At 39.4% G+C, this 20665-nt stretch overlaps 1 protein-coding gene across 1 annotated transcript; it reads left to right on the top strand.

Annotated features, from left to right (window-relative positions):
* The first annotated feature begins 18357 nt into the window (after positions 1–18357).
* Positions 18358–19022, top strand: LOC111151063 (dynein light chain 1, cytoplasmic-like). Its single transcript, XM_022508803.1, has one exon. It carries the CDS (start codon positions 18468–18470, stop codon positions 18735–18737), a length of 270 nt encoding a protein of 89 aa, XP_022364511.1. The 5' UTR covers positions 18358–18467; the 3' UTR covers positions 18738–19022.
* The last annotated feature ends 1643 nt before the right edge of the window (positions 19023–20665 follow it).

Genomic DNA, 20665 nt, shown 5'->3' with positions numbered 1-20665 from the left:
ATCTAAGAGAACCTAATATGCTGACTACTTCAAATGGTATGTAAATGGTATCTGTCCCAGGACTGGGCTGGGGAGAAATCCAGTGTTTATAACTTCCCATCTCCCAGCCACATGGAGTTGCCCTGGTGTCTTTCTCTCCTACACTGGTTTGCTCTCCAAAAATACAAAAAGCCAGATGCCTGTGGGTTCGGGTGTGCCTAATTGAGCCACGCTGAGCACCAAATGACCTGGAAATGTTTAATCCAGCTTTTGTCAGAACAAATTACTGGGATGTTCTCACTGCCCCCTTAGGGACTAATTTACAATTGGATACCAAGTCCTGTGCAAAGCTATGGGCCAAGGCTGATGCCCAATTTACCCCGGCATGCGAAGTATGGGTGTGCCACTCTGATGGGAAGAGGAACCACTCTCGAGTGGTGGAATGGATAAGAAAGAGGAAGGCCAAATAAAAGCCTGCAAGGGTCCCAGAGGGAGGTTGGCATTTGTGCCTTCTGCTCCTCAAAGAGCTCATTTGCGGAAAGAGAGGCTTAGTGTGCTCTCTGCAAATTGCCCGGCTATATACAGCCCATGAGTCTCCACATCACGTGAACAGTACCCCACAGTGTGATGGCATTAGTTGGTGGGGCCTTCGGGAGATGATTAGGATTAGATGAGGTCATGAGAGTGGAGTCCCCACGCCGGGTACTAGAGCCCTCCTGTGGGTCACAAGACTACTTGCTCCCTCCGTCTACTGTCTGCCCTGTGAGGATACGAAGAGAAGACAGCAGTCTGCGACCAACCCGGAAGACTGCCTCACCAGGACCTGGCCATGCTGACGCCCCAATCTTGAACTTCCAGCTCCTAGAACTGTGAGAAGTAGACTTCTGTTGTTGATACAGGTGTCCAGTCTAAGGTACTTTCGTTACAGCACCCTGAATTAAAGCACCATGCCATGGCAGTGAGCACTAGCCTAACATCTGATTATTTAGTCAGATGATTCCCATCTCATCCACAAGTCACCAGGGTGCAGGGCTTGCAGAAAGCAACTTGAAACCCAGGTTTGAATTTGGTGTCAGGTGGAACAGGCTCCGCCCCTCTGAGCTCCCTCTCAACCCACCACCCTGCACACTAGGAGTTTGAAGGGGCGGGATGCTGGCTTTAACCCCTTCAGGGACTCGATTCTCCCAAAGGGCACCTCCTACCGCCCTCAGACTCCTCACTCAGCCCCCACACTTGTGCTCCTGGTTGCTTTCTTTGTTTTGTTGTTGTTCTCCTTTTGGACTTGGGATGGACCGTGCTGGGTACAGTATTCTGTTTCAGGCTATCATCACCGATCCATGCAAAGCCCGTCTCTTGTTTTATTTCTGTGTTTTATTTTCTTTTATTTCTGTGTTTTGCATAACCCACACACTTACTTCCCTTCTCCCTGCTCCATTGCATCAATTCTAATATGTTTTATGCATCCATAGGTGTCTTGGAAAGATATGAGAATGTGATTTCCATCTATACAAATAGTACTGAGGGACGTCTGGGTGGCTCAGTGGGTTAAAAGTCTGCCTTTGGCTCAGGTCATGATCCCAGGGTCCTGGAATCGAGTCCTGCATAGGGCTCCCTGCTCAGCGGGGAGTCTGCTTCTCCCTCTGACCCTCCCCCCTCCCCTTTTATTTATTTCAAATAAATAAAATCTTTAAAAAAATAGTATTGAATTATGTAAGGCTATTCCGTTTCCTTTTTATATATATATATGTGTGTGTATGTATATATATATATATATATATATATATATATATATCTCACTGCATCTACATGGGTATCATATTGTTACCTTTGCTACGTAGTATTTCATGATTGGCATCCACTGCTCATTATGAAGTACTACAACCGATCGCTCTTCAGAAGTTGTTCCTTCGCATTCCCAGGAAGGATGCATCAGAATTCCTGTCTGCCCACACTTCCTGTTTTCCGACTTTCTAACTTGTGCCAATCTGATGGTTGTAAAGTGTGCTGTAATACTGTTTTCATTTACATTTCTGATTACTACAGTCATTGGACGTCTCTTCACATATTTGTTACCCATACAGATTTCTCCTATGCAATATAAATATTGCTTATTTATTTCATTTGAGCATTTTTGTTTACTAATTTGTTCATTGAGTATCTTAGATATTAATCCCTTCTTAATATACAGTATGTATCCTCTCCAAGCTCATCCACATTCTGTTAAATTTGCCCACAGTCTTTTTTATTAAACAGAAACCCTTAATTTAGATATAATTAAATCTACTTTTTACATTATTTTTGCAATTTTCCCATCCTGTTTAAGAAAATATCCACCACTCTGACACCACAAGGACTTTTTAAATTAGAATTGGGTTAAGTTTGTGGAATCTCTTGAGGACAGTTTATATCTTTACAACATTGTCACCCTGTCATTAACATGCTATAGCTCTCTAATCATTCAGGACTCATTTTAAATCTCCTATAGGGTTAATTTTTCTTTTTTTTTTTTTAAGTGTACCAATTTTCTGCATTCTTTGTAGTTGATTCCCAACTGCTTTATATGTAATTTTGTTGTTATAGTGCCTGTTTTTCTATAGCATTTTCAAGTAAATTATTGCTGTAGTGGACTTAGTCCTAAGATTTTCTATAACTAGCAAGCTTCTGAACTCCCTTTTTGTACTAAGAGTCTGTCTGTCTACTGTGCTCTGTTTTGTATGTAAATGATTACATTACATCAATGTAGATGATTACATTGCATGCAAATATGACAAGTTTGTTCTTTCCAATCCTTGTCTCTCTCTTTTCTATTTGTCTTTCTGCATTAGCCAGGACTTTTAATTATTTGTAGGTCAGTAAGCCGTGCTGAAATGCCATGTCTTTCTCTGGTTCCTGCTCTAAAAGGGAGTGAATTTCAAGTTTCTCCGTCAAAAAACAAATAAATACACTTTTCTCTATTAAATTTTTTCCTTTTTTAAAAGATTTTATTTATTTATTTGACACAGAGAGAAAGAGCACAAGCAAGGGGAACAGGAGAGGGAGAAGCAAGCTCTCCACTGAGCAGGTAGCCCAACGTGGGTGGTACTCGATCCCAGAACCCTGGGATCATGACCTGAGCCAAAGGGAGAAGCTCATACGACTGAGTCACCCAGGTGCCCCTCTATTAAATATTTTTTTGTAGAGTTTTCGTACATAATATTTATCAGGTCAATGGAGTTTCCTTCATGTCTTAATTTTCCTTGAAGTACTGTTTTTTTTTTTTCCATCAAGAGATATTAAAATTTATCAAGTTTTTTCTATTAATGTGGTTTATTTAATGATAGATTTTCTGATTTTAAGTTAGTCTCTTGTATTCCTGGAATAAATTCTACTAGATCATATTATATTTCTATAATACATGTTTGGCTCTCCTTATCTAAAATTTTGCACTGGAATTTTCTCTCTGTCATAAATGAAATGGTCTTAAAATTTTCTTTTATTGACTGTTTTAAGAATCAAGATTATGCTACCCTCAAAAATGACTAGTATCACTTTTAATCTTTTCAATTGTCTGGACCAATTTACTTAGATGAGAATTTTGACCCAAGTCATATGGTAAGAGAAGTAGACAACTCGGGCTTAGATTGTGCAAATGCAGCATGATTCAGGAGCTAACAGCCTTACTGGTGGCTCCTTAATTCAGCCTTCTTCTGACTACAGTAGGAGAAGCAGGTCCCTAGCTGACTCCGTTCTGCAGTGAAGTTTTGGGGAGTGTTTCCTGAAAGTTCAGCCTAGAGACTGTTTCATCAGGCCTTCCAAAAATAATCTGAAAAATCTATACCCTTTTAAAATCCTTATTTACTTAAACTTTCTTGAGTGGATTCTGTCATCTGCAACCAAGATTTTCTCTTGGTTAAGAAGGTAATTTTTATTGTAACTCCTTTAACGATTATCAGTTCATGTGAGATGTCTATGTTTAAATTAGAAGTGATAGTTGCTTGTAATTTTATTGTCTTAAAATCTCTTTGGTTTAGAATTATTTCGTCTTTCCACAGCATATTTTGTTTATTTGCACATTCTGTTGTATCTATGATGAATCTTGTCAGACTTGTCGGATCAAGATCCTGAACAACAAGTATTTTAACAAGTTTTTACAACCATGTGATAACTTTATTACTACCTTGGAAGTTTATTAGTATCATCATAGCTTTAGTTTTAGATTTATAATGTTTTTTTTTCTTTCCAAATGTATTAGTTATCTGTTATCACAATAATGCCATGTAATAAACACAAAATATCAATGGCATACAACACTAAACATTTAGTTTTGCTCACAAATCTATGAGTTAGCTGGGCTTGGTAGGGTTCACCCAGGCATTGAGGTGAACTGCGGGTCAGTCAGATGCCTTTAAACCTCTTGGCTGGTGTGTATGTCTGGGGCCTTGTCTGGGATGACCGAGCTGACATCTCTGTCTGACATGCTCTATAATCTTCCAATACCCTAACCTGGACTTGATTTCATGGTGGTAACAGAGTTGCAAGAGAGAGAACACAGAAGGATGCAAAGCTTCCCGAAGCTTTGGCTCAGAACTGGCACACTATCATTTTTTCCTACATTCTAACAGCCAAAGCAAGTCACAAAGCCAATGCAGAGTCAAGAGCTGGGGAAACAGAACCCACTTCTCGATTAAATAAGCTACCAATTCACATTGCAAAGGGCAAAGACACACGGAAGGAGGGACAATCAGGGAAATGTTTGCGATCAAACTACCACTCCTTGTTTCAGCTATCTATTGCTTTATAACAAAGCACCCCAAAATGTTGTGGCTTACAACAACTCATTATGATCTCTTATCGTTCTATATAATGACCAGATTTATATAAACAGTTCTTACAAGGGCCTCCAATGCAGTTACACTCTAGTGACAACTGGACTGAAGGCTCTTCTGGGCCAAACATCCAAGACAGTTCTTTGGTCACAGATCTGGTGCCTTGGCTGAGACCTTGAAATAGGTGGGGACTTGGTTCCATGTGGCCTCTCCATGTTGCTAGCTTGGACAGGCTCAGCATAGCATTCTCAAGGTATTCAAACTCCTCACGTGGCTGCTCATTTTCACCAGAGTAAGCATTCCAAGAGATCAAAGCAGAAGCTGCCATGCTTCTTCTGAGCCAGCCCTAACAGTCACACAGTGTCTCTTCTGCCACCTGGTTACACAGGCCAGTACAGGTTCAGTAGAGAAAGGGTCTGCATGAAGAGAACACTAAGCATTTGTATGCGTATACATACGTGTGTGTACGTGAGCAATATTATATGTATATGCAATGCAATATCATCTGCTTTAGTTCTGAATGTGTAGTTGATTGTTTTCCAGGTAAATAAAGATATGTACATTATATTGCTTTTTTAGGTAATCTGTTTTACATATTCATGTATTTCCTAGAGTATTGGGTTTACTTTTCCTCTTCTAGGGTGTATAATTCTTTCAACAGTGTTGTCAAAGTGGATACTTTTGAGGCCTTGCATGATCAAGAGTATCTTTATTTTATACTCATATTTAATTTTTCCAAGTTCCCTCCCTTCGTTATTTTACGTCCAACATTTCTATTCAAACACTTCTTTTCTGGAGTCATTAGGCCAGTTTTCTTTGTCTTTGATTTTTTTTTTTTTAAATTGTGCTCTCCTTTTTGTCAGTCTAGGCTCATTTATTACTCACTTCACCCATCTCCTCCCAACACACTCAACAAGCAATGCTGTTTCTCAAGGAACGCCTGTGTTTCCTCCGCAGACACTGCTCTTTCTCAAGACTGCCTCAGTGATAATCTGGCTCTTGAAGTGGAGAGTGGGGAAAGGAAGGAGACTTCAGGGTCCCCAGCTCAAGGCTGCGCTTGCTTTCTTTGACATCTATGGACAGCCTGACTATGATGATTGATGTTGCCCTCCAGCTTCCAGCTAAGAGGCTGGCCCTACCATTGACCTTCCTCAGGTGGCTTTAGGAAGGTGATGTTCCACTCAGGGAGATGTGGGGCTCAACAAAGCACTCCCCCAGCTACTTCGAGTTAGGTAGTTATATCTTCCCTGTTCCAGGTTGCTCTTTTACCCAATCCCCATTATTCCCACCACCACCTCCGTAACATAGGGACTCAATCACCTTCCACCTCCCTAGGTGGTTCTTACAATCTTTATTCTGTTATTTGACCTTACCCATCCCCCTTAGCTCCATGTCATTCTCAGAGCCAAGATGGTATTATACTGCCATCTGATCAGGAACAACATATTCAATGTCCTAGACCCTTTAGTTTTTATTTGGACAAATATTATTTTAAAGTGTAGTGTGGAAATTAAGATATGGCAAACTGCAGAACATAATGTTTGAAATGAGTTTTCTAATCACCTTTGCCTTTGAAAAATTCCATGAGATATTGTACCTTACATAATTATCTTATTTAAAAAAAACTGAAGTGAAGAGATCAGCATATATCATACATGATTATTTTCTGAGTTTGATTAATCAATAAAGAATAAAAGAGAACAATGATAAATATATTAATCTTGGTAAAACAAAAGGACACAAGTGTCTTGTTATATATTAATGCACACATTCCCTTTTTTCCCTTTTCCCAGAACATTTGGCATTCTTTATCAACCAGTGTATATAAAAGAATAGAAGAATAGAAAAACAAAGGTTTCTCACATAGTCTTTTGTATTTCTATATTAATAAACCAGAAGGAAAGTAATGAATGGTTTCAATTATAGAAAGGAGGGTATCTGGCTTAGCATTTTAATAGGGCCAGAGACAAGTTTTTCTTATTTTTGGCTCAACCTCTATCAATCTTTGAAGTCACTTACTGGTCAATATTTTAATTGTTTTCTTCCAATGCTATCTATAAATGTAATTATTTTCAGTACGGAATGTTTTCACTTACTAAATTCACTCCAATAACAACCCTCTTGTTGTTTGGGGTTTACTGTTTGTTTGTTTGTTTGCATTTAGTACATGGTTTTCCAAGGTTGTTATTTTCACATCTAGCTTTCATTTGAAACCTCCTTTACAGATGAGAATGCATACCTTTCAGTGAAACAGAGTTGGGACCAGGTAAACCCAGGGTTGCACCATAGCCTTTTTTTCCATATTCTTAAATATAAAATATATCAGTAAATAGTTCCATCTTTAGATTCTAAGAGTTGTGCATATATTGAAGTGCTTTTGCCAACTGTTTCTTTCTGGATGTTTATTGACATGAACCTACAATAAACATCTTTCAACTATAATCTATTTCATTAGTACTTCTTCAACTGGAACATAACACATATATCTGAAGAACCTTCTTGAACCAGCACATTGGAAATAGTGTCCCTCCCACCTAGCTGAGTTTTGGAAGAATTTCTTAAGCATAAGTTTTGTGAGGAACATTGAAAAGTCATACAGTCATACAGTCAAATAGTTAATGAATATTGTATTCCTTTAATTTTGAATTGCTTCCTTGCTCTCTGAAAAATTTTGGTGGATTAAGAGATATTTTCCATCCAAATCAAAGAATGACACTTATTTCTAAAAATACATCATTGGCATTTTTAGATTTGTATGGGGTTCAGCCAGAAGTAATCCTTAGAGGAATCATAACTCAAGTAGTAATTTCATTATCGAACTCTGTGGAATTGGCATTTTTTTCTGGGGTGGGTCTTTTTTGGCACTGAAATACAAGAAGCAATCATAAGAGTTGCTTTTTTAGTTTTTGTTTGTTTTATTTTGCATTTTATTTTGTTTATCTTATTTATTTTATTTATTTTGTTTTATTTGGAGGCCTTTTTCCCCTAAAAACACAATTCCTCCAGCAGGGGCCCTACTCTCCACAGTGACAGCCCCGTACTTACTCAGCACAAAGGGCTGGAGTGAGAGCACCTGCTCTCCATTGTGGCACATCTCCAGCCAGGCCCTCTGGTGCTAGGAAAGGCATGGAGGCAGGGGGTGGGAAGGAACACATGGGCCCAGATCCTGCACTGTATGCCTGCCCAGCCCCTGTGGGATTTGTTGCTTTATCCAGATGGTCTTGGTTCCAGACGCTCTTTTCACTCTTAGCTCCCTGCTTGCTACCTGTCCTCCTGGGCTCAGCCAAACCCACTCCATTCCCATACTTCATCTTAGTGCCTGGAACACCAGCTGTGTCCAATGCCCAGGGTCTGTGCCTTGCCCAGGAGGGAAGTGACACTTGAGGCCTATAACTGACCAATGAAGGGTAGCCTTTGTGCTCTCATGAACTCTTCTTGGTATAGCTGAGGACCAAAATGCTTCACCATTTAGGGGAAGATCGAAGAGAGGCAAGTTCATTCTTACAAATAATACAGCAAGCCTAAGTTCCAAGATGCTATGGCCATTCAGTCAAATGAGAAGTGGAGAGAAACCATCTGTTTACTGTGCAAAGTAAGCAAAAACTAGACATCTGGGGGACAGGTAATGAAGTGGAAATAGAGTTGAACTGAAATTCAGGAGGCTAGTGTGATAGGCCTCGCTTTACCATTGGCAGCAGCAGTGTGACCCTCCAGGAGGTCAATTAATCTCTGAGGACATCAGCTTCCCCAGGAGCACATCAAGAGTATGGGACTAGATGACACCCAAAGTATTTATAAACCCAAAAGATTTTTTCTTGACCCTAATTGCCCTCTCCTGCTAAAGCAGGTCCTCATCAAACACAACCATTTGCTCATAATAGGGATTCAATATGCTAAATTGAATGTCCAAAGGCAAAATAATTAGGCAGACAGTGGGGCTGTAGCTGTTTCTGTTGTGACTCTGGTACCCTTGAAAAAGTGTCCTTTGGTCTGCTCAGTCCTGACCTTGACTTTCAGAGTGTTAGGATTCTTTGCTGACTTATGAAGAATAGCAGCTATACTCCTGTCAAATTTTTTTATCAACCTAGCAGAATGATATTCTTACTCAGAAGTTAGCACACTTTATTCCATGTGGAAAAAGTTTGGGGTTTCAGATGGTTTGTTTGTAACCTAAACTGGGGTCATTTTTTTTTTCAAATTAGTTTCTATAAATTTTGGTTATGAATTGAGACAATGGATGAGGGCAAAGAGGAAGGGTCATGTCTTAAAACAAGCATTTCAATGGTGACAAGCATTTTAATTCTCACCTTAGATGGCAAGATCAAAAGATTCATCCTAACATTTCCTGAGGTTTTTTTCATCTGCTCAAACATTTACGTAAATAAGAATTATTTTCTCTTAAATAGGAAGACACTTAAGTACTACAAATTCGTGTGTATTTTTCAGAAGTTTTTCACTGAGGATTAACTCACCAGGTAAGAAAACTGCTATTAACTTAAAGTGTAAAGAATATTACTATAACCGAAGTCATGGGCCCAGAAATTCTATGTACATTGCAAAGAAATAAAATATTGAATCACAATAACAGACTCATCCCATTGTTTATTGACCCAAATGGTTGGTGTATAGAAACAGTGTAATTTCTATACTATATCAATAATTCAATAGTCTGAAGTGGCATTAAGAATAAAAGCATTCATTTTGTTCGTTTTACTGTAAAAGGCACTGAACAAAATCAAAGGAGAACATCCTATGAGGATCAGTTCACTGGATTAAGACTGTTTGTTAATATAAATCTGCTAAAATAAATCCCTATTCAAAACAGTAGCATGCATCTCTTCCTTTGCTCACTCTCTCTGTGGTTGACCTTCAAACTGATGTTAAAGCTAACCTGGTTCTATGTTCAAATGATCTAAAGATACATAACACTTTTGGATACATTACAGAAATTTTACTCTAGTTATTCATGGTTATTCTTCATTCAAGCAAGATTTTTCTATCAAATATATTTTTAAGTCTACTGTATCTATATTTTAGTGTCATTTCCCCCCCAAACTCATATTATCAGAACTCTTTCACCTAATCAATAGGTACTTGTTGAAATCACTATGTGCTAGGATGATTTTGTTTTCTTCATTCCAATATCAATCAGTATTAAATTTTATTAGAGTAAATTCTCCAAGAAATCTCAGCAGTGTAGGCATAGTATTCTGGCTTTTAGTTTGAAACGATGGCTGAAGTATCAAAGCCAACTTGCATTTCTGTTTCTTGTCTCTCTTTAAATGATTTCCCTTATAGATAACAGAGTAACAAAATATATCTTATTGGGACGCCTGGGTGGCTCAGTTGGTTAAGCAGCTGCCTTCGGCTCAGGTCATGATCCCAGCTTCCTGGGATCGAGTCCCACATCGGGCTTCTTGTTCTGTGGGGAGCCTGCTTCTCCCTCTGCCTCTGCCTGCCACTCTGTCTGCCTGTGCTCGCTCTCTCTCCCTCTCTCTCTCTCTGACAAATAAATAAATAAAATCTTTAAAAAAAAAAAAATATATATATATATATATATATCTTATCAATCACATGGTTTTGACCCTACTGCAATTCTTTCTGTGCCTGTGATTTCAAAAGAATTTTCTAATTTGACTCTTCAGTTACCTATTGTTTACGGCTTGGCCTTTGGAGACAGTGTGGCTTGGATTTAGATTCTGATTCTGCTACTTACAAAATGTTCGACTTTGGGCAAGTTACTTGGACTTTCTGAGCCTTAATTACTTCATCTCTAAAAAAGCAGGATAAGAGCATGTCTATCTCACAGGGCTGTTTTACATACTGAACGTCAGCACATATGAAAAGGCCAAGCACACCAACCAACCAGAAAGCATGACTCAATGTTGGTTTTCTTCTTTATTTTTTTTTAACTGTAACTTCTTTATTTTTTTAATTTCTTCCCTTGCAGTGGGTTTTTTTTTCTTTAAACTCACTCACATGACTCTTAAAATTCCTCTATAACTGTCTAAAGCTGATTAACTCCTATTTAACCACATACCATGTGCTGACAATAGTGAACACAGCACAGTATTTCCCTCTTCTAGTCTATTTAGAATAGCACATGAATAGCTAATTCATGAGGACAGGAAAATCTCAATTGATCCAAATATTAGAATAATCAGGAAGAAGGTGGTGAAAAAAAGTTACGAAGAAGCAATACCAACAAGGGATTACATAAGATTATACAACATCTGGGCCTCCATTACTAGTATCGTTTCTTCCTTCTTTTTTTATCTGAGTATAGTTGACACACATTACATTAGTTTCAGGTGTGCAACATAGTGATACAACAAGTTTATACATTATACAGTCCTCACCACAAGTGTAGCTACCATCTGTTACAATACAATGCTATTACAATGTCACGGACTGTATTTCTTATGCAGTGCCTTGTATTCCTGTGACATTCATTTCATAACTGGAAGCTTGTATTCTTCCTATTTCAGGTTATGGGTAAGCACTTAGGGTCTCTACAACACTCACAGCAAGGGGAAGCAACAAGGTCGATGAATGTGGGAGAGAGGCAGTAGGCGAGGGCAGCCAAATTGCTACTTCCACCATGCCCTCACTTGGTATTCAGTTTTTCTTCCATGTGACACTTATGTAGAGAAGGGAGGGTTACAAGAGTCTCATATCCATATTAAAGAATACAGCTACTGGTTTTGGCTAGAAGCCAGTTGAGATTCAGCCCCCTTCGTAGATACCTGAGAATAAATGCTGATCGGAAAAACAGATGGTTTACATCCACAGTGGATGCCAGCCAAGGACACAATATCCTATTTCCATCTAGATAATGCCCCATCTAAACCACCCCACCATTCACACCCTCAGAATTTAAATGGGATCCTAGAAAGAAAGGGAGAGATCTTAAATTTACCTGCGAAAAATCCCAGAAGTGACTAGCCTTGAATTATACAATATTAAATTTCAGCTTAATCAGGTGAAATGAGAGTGGAAGACAGATGTTAATCATTTGGGTAAAATTAAAATTAAATTTAATTAAAATTAAAACCATGGTTTATAAGTATCATGACTATACATAATGATGCATTACTAAAGGGACTAAGGAGTTACAAAAAGTCATATCATGGAACATTCTGGATGGGGAAACAGAAAAAAAAAATCAGGGGAGATTTCAGTGCTCAGCCCAGGCATACAGCAGAAAACAGATATTCATGGGCTAATCAGATAAGAAGTAAATAAGAAGTATTTTACTACACCGGGAATTATATTTAGTTTCCTCCAATTTTAAATTAACTTGTTTTGCTTATGCTTTCTTAGGATAAGAAGTAAAATTACCTGTTTACAGAGAAAAATTCTAAAGACTTCACTAAAAACATATTCAGACTAACAATCATAGTATTATTATATAATATATCATACTATATCTTTTTATGTATATACACACATATATATAATATGCAACATAGTGATACAACAAGTTTATACATTACATACAAATGCATAGTAGTATTATAATCATAATAATTCAGGGCACCTGAGTGGTTCAGTTGGTAATCACCTGCCTTTGGCTTAGATCATGACCCTGGAGTCCCAGGACTGAGTCCCTCATCAGGCTCCCTGCTCAGTGGGGAAGTCTGCTTCTCTCTCTGACCATCCCCTTCTCGTGCTCTTTCTCATTCTCTCTCTCTCTCAAATAAATAAATAAAATCTTTTTTAAAAATTTCAGTTAAGTTGCTGGATACAAAACCAACATAAAAAAATAAGTTGCCTTTCTTCAAGGGAAGGAAGGGCAAAAATGAACTATTGGGATTTCATCAAGATCAAAAGCTTTTGCACAGCAAAGGAAACAGTTAACAAAACCAAAAGACAAGTGACAGAATGGGAGAAGATATTTGCAAGTGACATATCAGATAAAGGGCTGGTATCCAAAATCTATAAAGAGCTTAGCAAACTCAACACCCAAAGAACAAATAATCCAATCAAGAAATGGGCAGAGGACATGAACAGACATTTCTGCAAAGAAGACATCCAGATGGCCAACAGACACATGAAAAAGTGCTCCACATCACTCGGCATCAGGGAAATACAAATCAAAACCACAATGAGATACCACCTCACACCAGTCAGAATGGCTAAAATTAACAAGTCAGGAAATGACAGATGCTGGCGAGGATGCGGAGAAAGGGGAACCCTCCTACACTGTTGGTGGGAATGCAAGCTGGTGCAACCACTCTGGAAAACAGCATGGAGGTTCCTCAAAATGTTGAAAATAGAACTACCCTATGACCCAGCAATTGCACTGCTGGGTATTTACCCTAAAGATACAAACGTAGTGATCTGAAGGGGCACACGCACCCGAATGTTTATAGCAGCAATATCCACAATAGCCAAACTATGGAAAGAGGCTAGATGTCCATCAAGAGATGAATGGATAAAGAAGATGTGGTATATATATATATATATATACAATGGGATACTATGCAGCCATCAAAAGAAATGAAATCTTGCCATTTGTGACGACGTGGATGGAAGTAGAGGGTATTATGCTTAGTGAAATAAGTCAATCAGAGAAAGACAACTGTCATATTATCTCCCTGATATGAGGAAGTGGAGATGCAATGTGGGGGGTTTAGGGGGTAGGAAAAGAATAAATGAAACAAGATGGGATTGGGGGGAGACAAATCATAAAAGATTCTTAATCTCACAAAACAAACTGAGGGCTGCTGGGGGGGGTGTTGGGAGAGGGTGGTGGGGTTATGGACATTGGGGAGGGTATGTGCTATGGTGAGTGCTGTGAAGTGTGTAAACCTGGCAATTCACAGACCTGTACCCCTGGGGCTAATAATACATTATATGTTTATAAAAATTTTTTTAAAAAAATAAGTTGCCTTTCTTTACACTAACAATGAACTATCTGAAAAAGAAATTAAGAAAAATAATCCCAATTATACTAGCATCAAAAAGAATAAGATACTTAGAAAAAAATTTACCAAAGGACGTGAAAGATCTGTACACTGAAAACTATCAAGCATTAATGAAAGAAATTGAAGAAATATAAATTCTGTTTATATTTGTATAAATGGAAAGCTATCCCATGTTCATGGATTAGAAAAATTAATGTTGTTAATATTCATACTACCCAAAGTGATCTACTGATTCAATGCAATCCCTATCAAAACCCAGTGACATATTTCACAAAAATAGAATAAACAATCCTAAAATTCATATGGAACCACAAAAAATCCAAATAGCTCAAGCAATCTTGAGAAAGAAGGCAAAGCTAGAGGCATCATACTTGCTGATTTCAAATTATATAACAAAGCTATAGTAATCAAAACAGTATGGTACTGTCATAAAAACAAACACATAGACCAAAAAATGGAGAATCCAGAAATAAACCCACGCTCGTACAGTTTACTAATCTTTGTTAGGATGCCAAGAATATAAGATGACAAAAGGACAGACTGTTTAATAAATGGTGTTGCAAAAACTGGAGAGACACATACAAAAGAATGAAATTACACCCCATCTTACACCACACACACACACACACACACACACACACACACAAAACTAAAAATAGATTAAAGAGTTAAGTGTAAGATCTGAAACTCTAAAACTTCTAGTGGATAACATAGAGGGTAAGCTCCTTGACAGTTTTGATAATGATTTTTTGGATTTGACACCAAACGCACAAGCACGAAAACCAAAAAGAAACAAGTGGGACTACTTTAAACTAAACAGCTTCTGCACAGCAAAGGAAACCATCAACAAAATGCAAAGGAAAACTGCAAAAATGGGAGAAAAACATTATCTGATAAGGGCTTAATTTGCAAAACAGATAAGGAACACCAACAACTCAGTAGCAAAAAAAGAAAAACAAAACAATTAAAATCTGGGCAAAGGACATACGAAAAGGTGCTCAACCTACTAATCAGGAGAGAAATGCAAGTCAAAACCACAAAACCACAAAATCCTCATGCCTGTTAAGATGGCTATTATTAAAAACAAAAACAAAAGAGAAAAGTGTTGTTAAGGATATGGAGGAAAAGGAACCGTGGTACACCATTGGTGGGAAAGAAAATTGGAAAATCTACTGTGGAAAAAATATAAAGGTTCCTCAAAAAATTAAATACAGAACTACCATATAACCCAGCAATCCCACTGCTGGGTATATTTCTAAGAGAATTAAAATCAGGATCTTTAAGAGGTATCTGCATTCTCATATTCATTACAGCATTATTCACAAAAACCAAAATATGGAGACAACCTAAACATCCATGGACAGATTATTGAATGTTGATGTGGTAGATACATGCATCAGAATACTATTGGGCCTCAAAAAGAGGCTCTCCTGCCATTTGTGACAATATGGACCTGGAGGACACTGTGCTAAATGTAATAAGCCAAATACAGAAAAACAAATACTGTAGGTTATCACCTATATGTAGAATCTGCAATAAACTCATAGAAACAGAATACTGGTGATTGCCAGTGGCTGAGGGGAAGGGAGCAATGGGGGAGATGACGGTAAAACAGTACAACGTTTCAGCTATTTAAGAGGAATAAGTTCTGGAGACCTGCTATACAACGCAGGGCCTGTAGCTGACAATATTGTATTGTATACTTAAAATTTTCTAAAAGGATAGATCTGTGTTAAGTGTACTTGTCACCAAAATAATAATGATGATGACAGTAACAACAACAAAGGGGGTGGGAGGAAACTTTGGAAGGTAATTAATATATTTATGGCCTTGATGGTGGTAATGGTTTCCCAAGAGTATATTATCCCCAAACTCTGCCCTATGACCAATTAAGGCACTGTTTCCACTGCAATCCTTTATCTCACTGCTGTCAAAGTGAACTTTCTAACCCAAATCTCATTTTTCCATCTCCTGAATAAACCCTAACAAGGCTTTTAATAAGATATCTACTATGATCACATTATCCTCATAGGATAAAGTACTAACTTTTTTTTAAAGATTTTATTTATTTATTTGACAGAGAGATAGATCACAGGTAGGCAGAGAGGCAGGCAGAGAGAGGTGGGGAGGCAGGCTCCCTGCTGAGCAGAGAGCCCAATGTGGGACTCGATCCCAGGACCCCGAGATCATGACCCGAGCCAAAGGCAGAGGCTCAACCCACTGAGCCACCCAGGTGCCCCAGTACTAACTTTTTAGCACACTGTGCTACTCCTGCTTTCCCCTTTTCTTCATGTTTTCCAAAGACCCATGCTCTTTGGTACCAGTTATGTTGAAAATTTATAGTCCTCTAGCATACTCTTTCTTCATTCTTCCACACGCTCTGATTAAATAAACAGCTGATTAAATAAATAGCACTGGTGTTGCTAACCAGCAACACCAGTGCTAACACTAGTGCTAACACTACCAGCAACACCAGTGCTAACACCACCACCACTCTGAGTTCTGACATCACATTTCAGTCCATCAACACAGTCATCACCATCACCGCCACCATTACTGCCACCAGGATCACTTCCACTGCTACCACCGACACCCAAATGGCAAAGACCCTTGATGGCTTGTAAGACTTGCTTTCAAGCATTTGCTTAAACCTCTGTGAATCTACAACTTCATTCTCAGTATCATCAATGAACCCTAATCAACAGCCTCTCCTAAAATGTGATCCCAGAAGCACTTTACTTTGGATATTAACATGTACTCCACACAATCACCTTCATTAATGCCTACTTCCATATGGTTTGCATCAAGTCTTTAATATTTTTAAAAGCAATGTTTTTATACAGTATAAATGACAGAGAAAATATGATTTTCATGCCTTTAGTATAATAGTTGTGAATAATAGATTTATTATCCTTCAATCAATTTGAACTGTATGGTTTTGAAAGCTTTATGTGTTGGAATCATTAATTTATATTTAAAAGAAGGACGTCCTCTGATTTATGTATTAGCATTTAGATGACATCATTAGGAGGTTACATCATACACACATGTGTATGTGTATGTGTATGTGATCTCCTTAAACAATGATGTGTCATATATAAACAATGATGTCATATATATGTGTGTGTATATACATACACACGTGTATGTGTAGTTTTAGGATTTAACTATGCATAAAGATTTTTTTTTTCTAGCCTTCGTGGCTAGAGGTGAAAAATAAAAAGCAATGTGTAGGTGAATAATCAATCATGTGGCAATGGCACTCTCAGTTCAATGCCAAGGGGAAAAAGTTGCAAAAACAATGGGATAAAGTTTCTGTTTTTTTAGAGTTAAATCTGCAACTCAAGTGTTTAAAAATTCACTTTTTTTAAAAAAAATTATTCATACAAGTAGTATTTGTACAATGCCTACACTGTGCTGGGCACTGAGAATCAATGATAAACAAGATTGACATGGTCTTCCCTGCTGAGCAGGGAGCCCACGTGGGGCTCGATCCCAGGACCCTGGGATCATGACCTGAGCCAAAGGCAGACTCTTAACCAACTGAGCCACCCAGGCGCCCCTATTTCAACATTTCTGCTACTCAGGATGACTTTCACTGTTAAGTGGAGCCCTGCTGGGTCAGGAAAAGAAAGGATTTCATAACATCTCAAAGTAGGTACCACAATCAATTCAGAGACAGGAGAACCGCAAAGATCCAGAGCAGGCTAATTTACCCTATTCTGTATGGCTGAGATTTAAGCTGTGAGCCAGGAGGTACACGTAATCTCTGAGAAATTCAGGTTTCTCGTAAGTGGTGGTGTTTCACACTTCTCAAATAAAGGCATGGATGTCAGAATCGAGTCTGTAGATGTCACTGTCACAACGTGGTGGGTGAGATAGGGCCGCTCTGGGGCTCCTGTCTGCCTCCGACAAGGTATAGCAGCCGCCCCTAAGTTCTAGCCCCTCTCCTGCAATGTGTTAGCTGTGTGACTTTGGCAAGTCACATTACTGTCCTGATCCCATTTCTAGATTCTAAAACAAGGATGATTAAACATCCCCGGAGTATCTGACCAGAATACCAAGCAGGGCCCAGACCCATGCTGCAATTTAATACAGTGATACTATGATGGTCAGACTGGAAACTCACCCTCTAAAAAGGCCCATGGCCTTGGTTTCCCGAGCTACCATAATCATCCCCATTCCAGAGCTTCTCTGTAGCAGCAAGCACTCTTCTCCTTTTGTTCGGTGAATGTGGTTTTGTTCCCAGGACTTCAAGATCCTAACTCTGATGACCAGGGGCAAAGTGTGTCCCTAAAAACAGAGCAGTCCTCCAAACTCATTCACTTGTCTCAAATGTCACTTAGGAGACTCATCGGGAAAACTTCATTTAGCCTTTTTCTCTTCAAAGCACAGTTTCTTAAAGGACTCACTCTTGAGTGGTAGCAAAATAAGCCTTGTTTTCTAAGAGGTAAGGGTACTTGACAGGTCCGAAGAGAGGAAAAGAAAATTGACTTAAGGAACCCTTTCCGTTCTTCTGACTCTAGCTGCCTTGTCTCTTCACTAGAGGTACGTAAGTAATCAGTACATCCCAAGTTAAAAGTTGATCTTTAGCAGGTAGGCAGATAACACCAGTTTAGAAAAGTTAGCTGCAGGGGGCTCCTCAGATGCGCCACGGCTTCGGTAGCGACCGTAGCTCCCGCTGGGTGTGAGTGTCGCCAGCCCCTCCCCCAGGAGACCGTTGCAGTTGGTCGCTTTCTGCTCCTCGGTAACCATGTGCGACCAAAAGGCCGTGATCAAAAACGCCGACATGTCGGAGGAGATGCAACAGGACTCGGTGGAGTGTGCAACTCAGGCGTTGGAGGAATATAACATAGAGAAGGACGTTGCGGCCCATATTAAAAAGGAGTTTGACAAGAAGTACAACCCCACCTGGCACTGCATCGTGGGGAGGAACTTCGGTAGTTATGTGACACATGAAACCAAACACTTCATCTACTTCTACCTGGGCCAGGTGGCCATTCTTCTGTTCAAATCTGGTTAAACGCATGGACTGTGTCACACACCCAGTGATCCATCCAAAACCAAGGACTGTAGCCTAAATTCCAAATACCAGAGACTGAAATCTTTAGCCTTGCCTAGGGGAACACCTCCATCTTTGAACCTTTATTGTGTTGTGTTGTGCAGGGTATTCTCTGTACAAATTTGTTGTGGTTATAAAACAATTAGCAAAACAGCTTACATTTGTATTTATTTTCTATTCCATACCTCTGCCCCATGTTTTTTCTCCTCAAAATCCATTCCTTTAATAAATCTGTTGGAGAAGTGAAAAAAAAAAAAAAAAAGAAAAGTTAGCTGCAGTAGGAGGTATATTCTGAGAACATACAGGATAGCAAAGCTTTGAAGTGACCCTAAGACATCAGCTGAACCTGCAGACAACTTGCCTGACTCAGAAGCGAGCGGGCTATCTGGCAGGGAATAAGAGGGGACTGCAGGAGAGAATGTGGAGGACCTTGGGAAGTGGGAAGGAGAAGTGCAGCTCTGGCCCCACTCTGGGCAGACAGAGCATCTGTCAAAGACAAAACAAGTAATAAGTCATGATGTCTAAGATCGTGCTCAAGCCATTTCAAGCTCCAGAAATAGGTTCCACTAACAGCAGAGTCATTCCAGGAGTCCAGATTTGGTCTCCAGCCCAGACCAGGGGCTCCTGCACACTATACAATGTTGTTAATGAGCTGAATTGTGTCCTTCGAAATTCATGTTGGGAATCCTAACCTCTAGGACATTAGAATATGTCTGTACTTGAGGATAGAGCCTTTAAAGAAGTCATTAAGGTTGAATGAAGTCAGGAGAGTGAGGTTTTAATCCAATAGGACTAGTGTCCTTATAAGAAAAGGACAAGACATCAGGGATGCATGCACGAGGGGTAAGACATGTAAGGACACAGCGAGAGCCATCTGCAAGCCAAGGAGAGAAGCCTCAGGAGAAACCAAACCTGCAACACCTTGATCTTGGATTTCTCACCTCCAGAACTGCAAGGAATAAATTTCTGTTCTTAAAACCATCTAGTTATGGCAGCCTAGCAGACAAATACATACATGTAGTTGGAACTTGTCTCAATCCAAAAACAAAAACAAACACAAAACCTAGAACAACAACAAAACCCAGCCGGGCATTCAAGAAATATTAATATTTTATTTTCCTATAGCTCAATTTATAGTGATTTCAGAATCTGAAACCCCACCTGAAGCAGTGTAGAACTTAACCTCAGCCACAGTATGGTGCAGGCAGGCAAGGACCTTATGTGGCCCCTGGGCCTTGTAACATCCTTTGTCCATGTCGGTCATTTCATACTGGAATTTCTGTGAGGCCGCAGTGGTCCCCTAGGCATATTGCATCATGACATGGTTTCTCTTTTCTGAGATCACACTGCCTCAACTTACCACTGCTAGAAAGCAAGGCCTGGGCTTACCTGGGATTTGGCCCATGTTCTCTGTCACAGAGCAGGCCACTGTTTCCCACCCAACTTCTAATCAGAACTCTCTGTCTATAACCACACATTGCCTTGGGTGGGTTCAAGTCAGCAGATAAGCCCAACCACCGAAAAGGCTATCATCTTTCCTAATTAAAGCCGACAGGCTAGAGTGCTTTAGCCTTGTGACTTAACACAAAGACAACAAACCAGTAACACTGGCTTCATCTGGGAGCCTGTTAGAATTACAGAATCTCAAGTCCTAACCTAGAATCAGAAACTGGGTTTTAATCAAATCCTAGGAGATTTTTTTTTTTTTTACACTAAAACCTGCAAAGCCGTGGTCTTCTAGCACAAGGGTTCTCCAACTTGAGCAGGCGTCAGAATCATCTGGAGGACTTGATGAAGCCCCCATGACTTGGCTGCAACCCCCCAACTCGGATTCAGTAGGTCTGGGTTGTTGTTCCCAGGGATTTGCATTTCTAATAATCTCCCAGGCG

The sequence above is a fragment of the Enhydra lutris genome, unplaced genomic scaffold (assembly GCF_002288905.1).
Source record: "Enhydra lutris kenyoni isolate GAN:26980312 unplaced genomic scaffold, ASM228890v2 scaffoldscaffold2, whole genome shotgun sequence".
Lineage (NCBI taxonomy): Eukaryota > Metazoa > Chordata > Mammalia > Carnivora > Mustelidae > Enhydra > Enhydra lutris.
Note: the sequence above shows the minus strand (reverse complement) of the source record. Positions and strands in the feature narration are given on the sequence as shown.

Excerpts from the sequence above, each read along its gene's own strand:
- LOC111151063 (XM_022508803.1), top strand. The coding sequence starts at position 18,468 with ATGTGCGACCAAAAGGCCGTGATCAAAAACGCCGACATGTCGGAGGAG.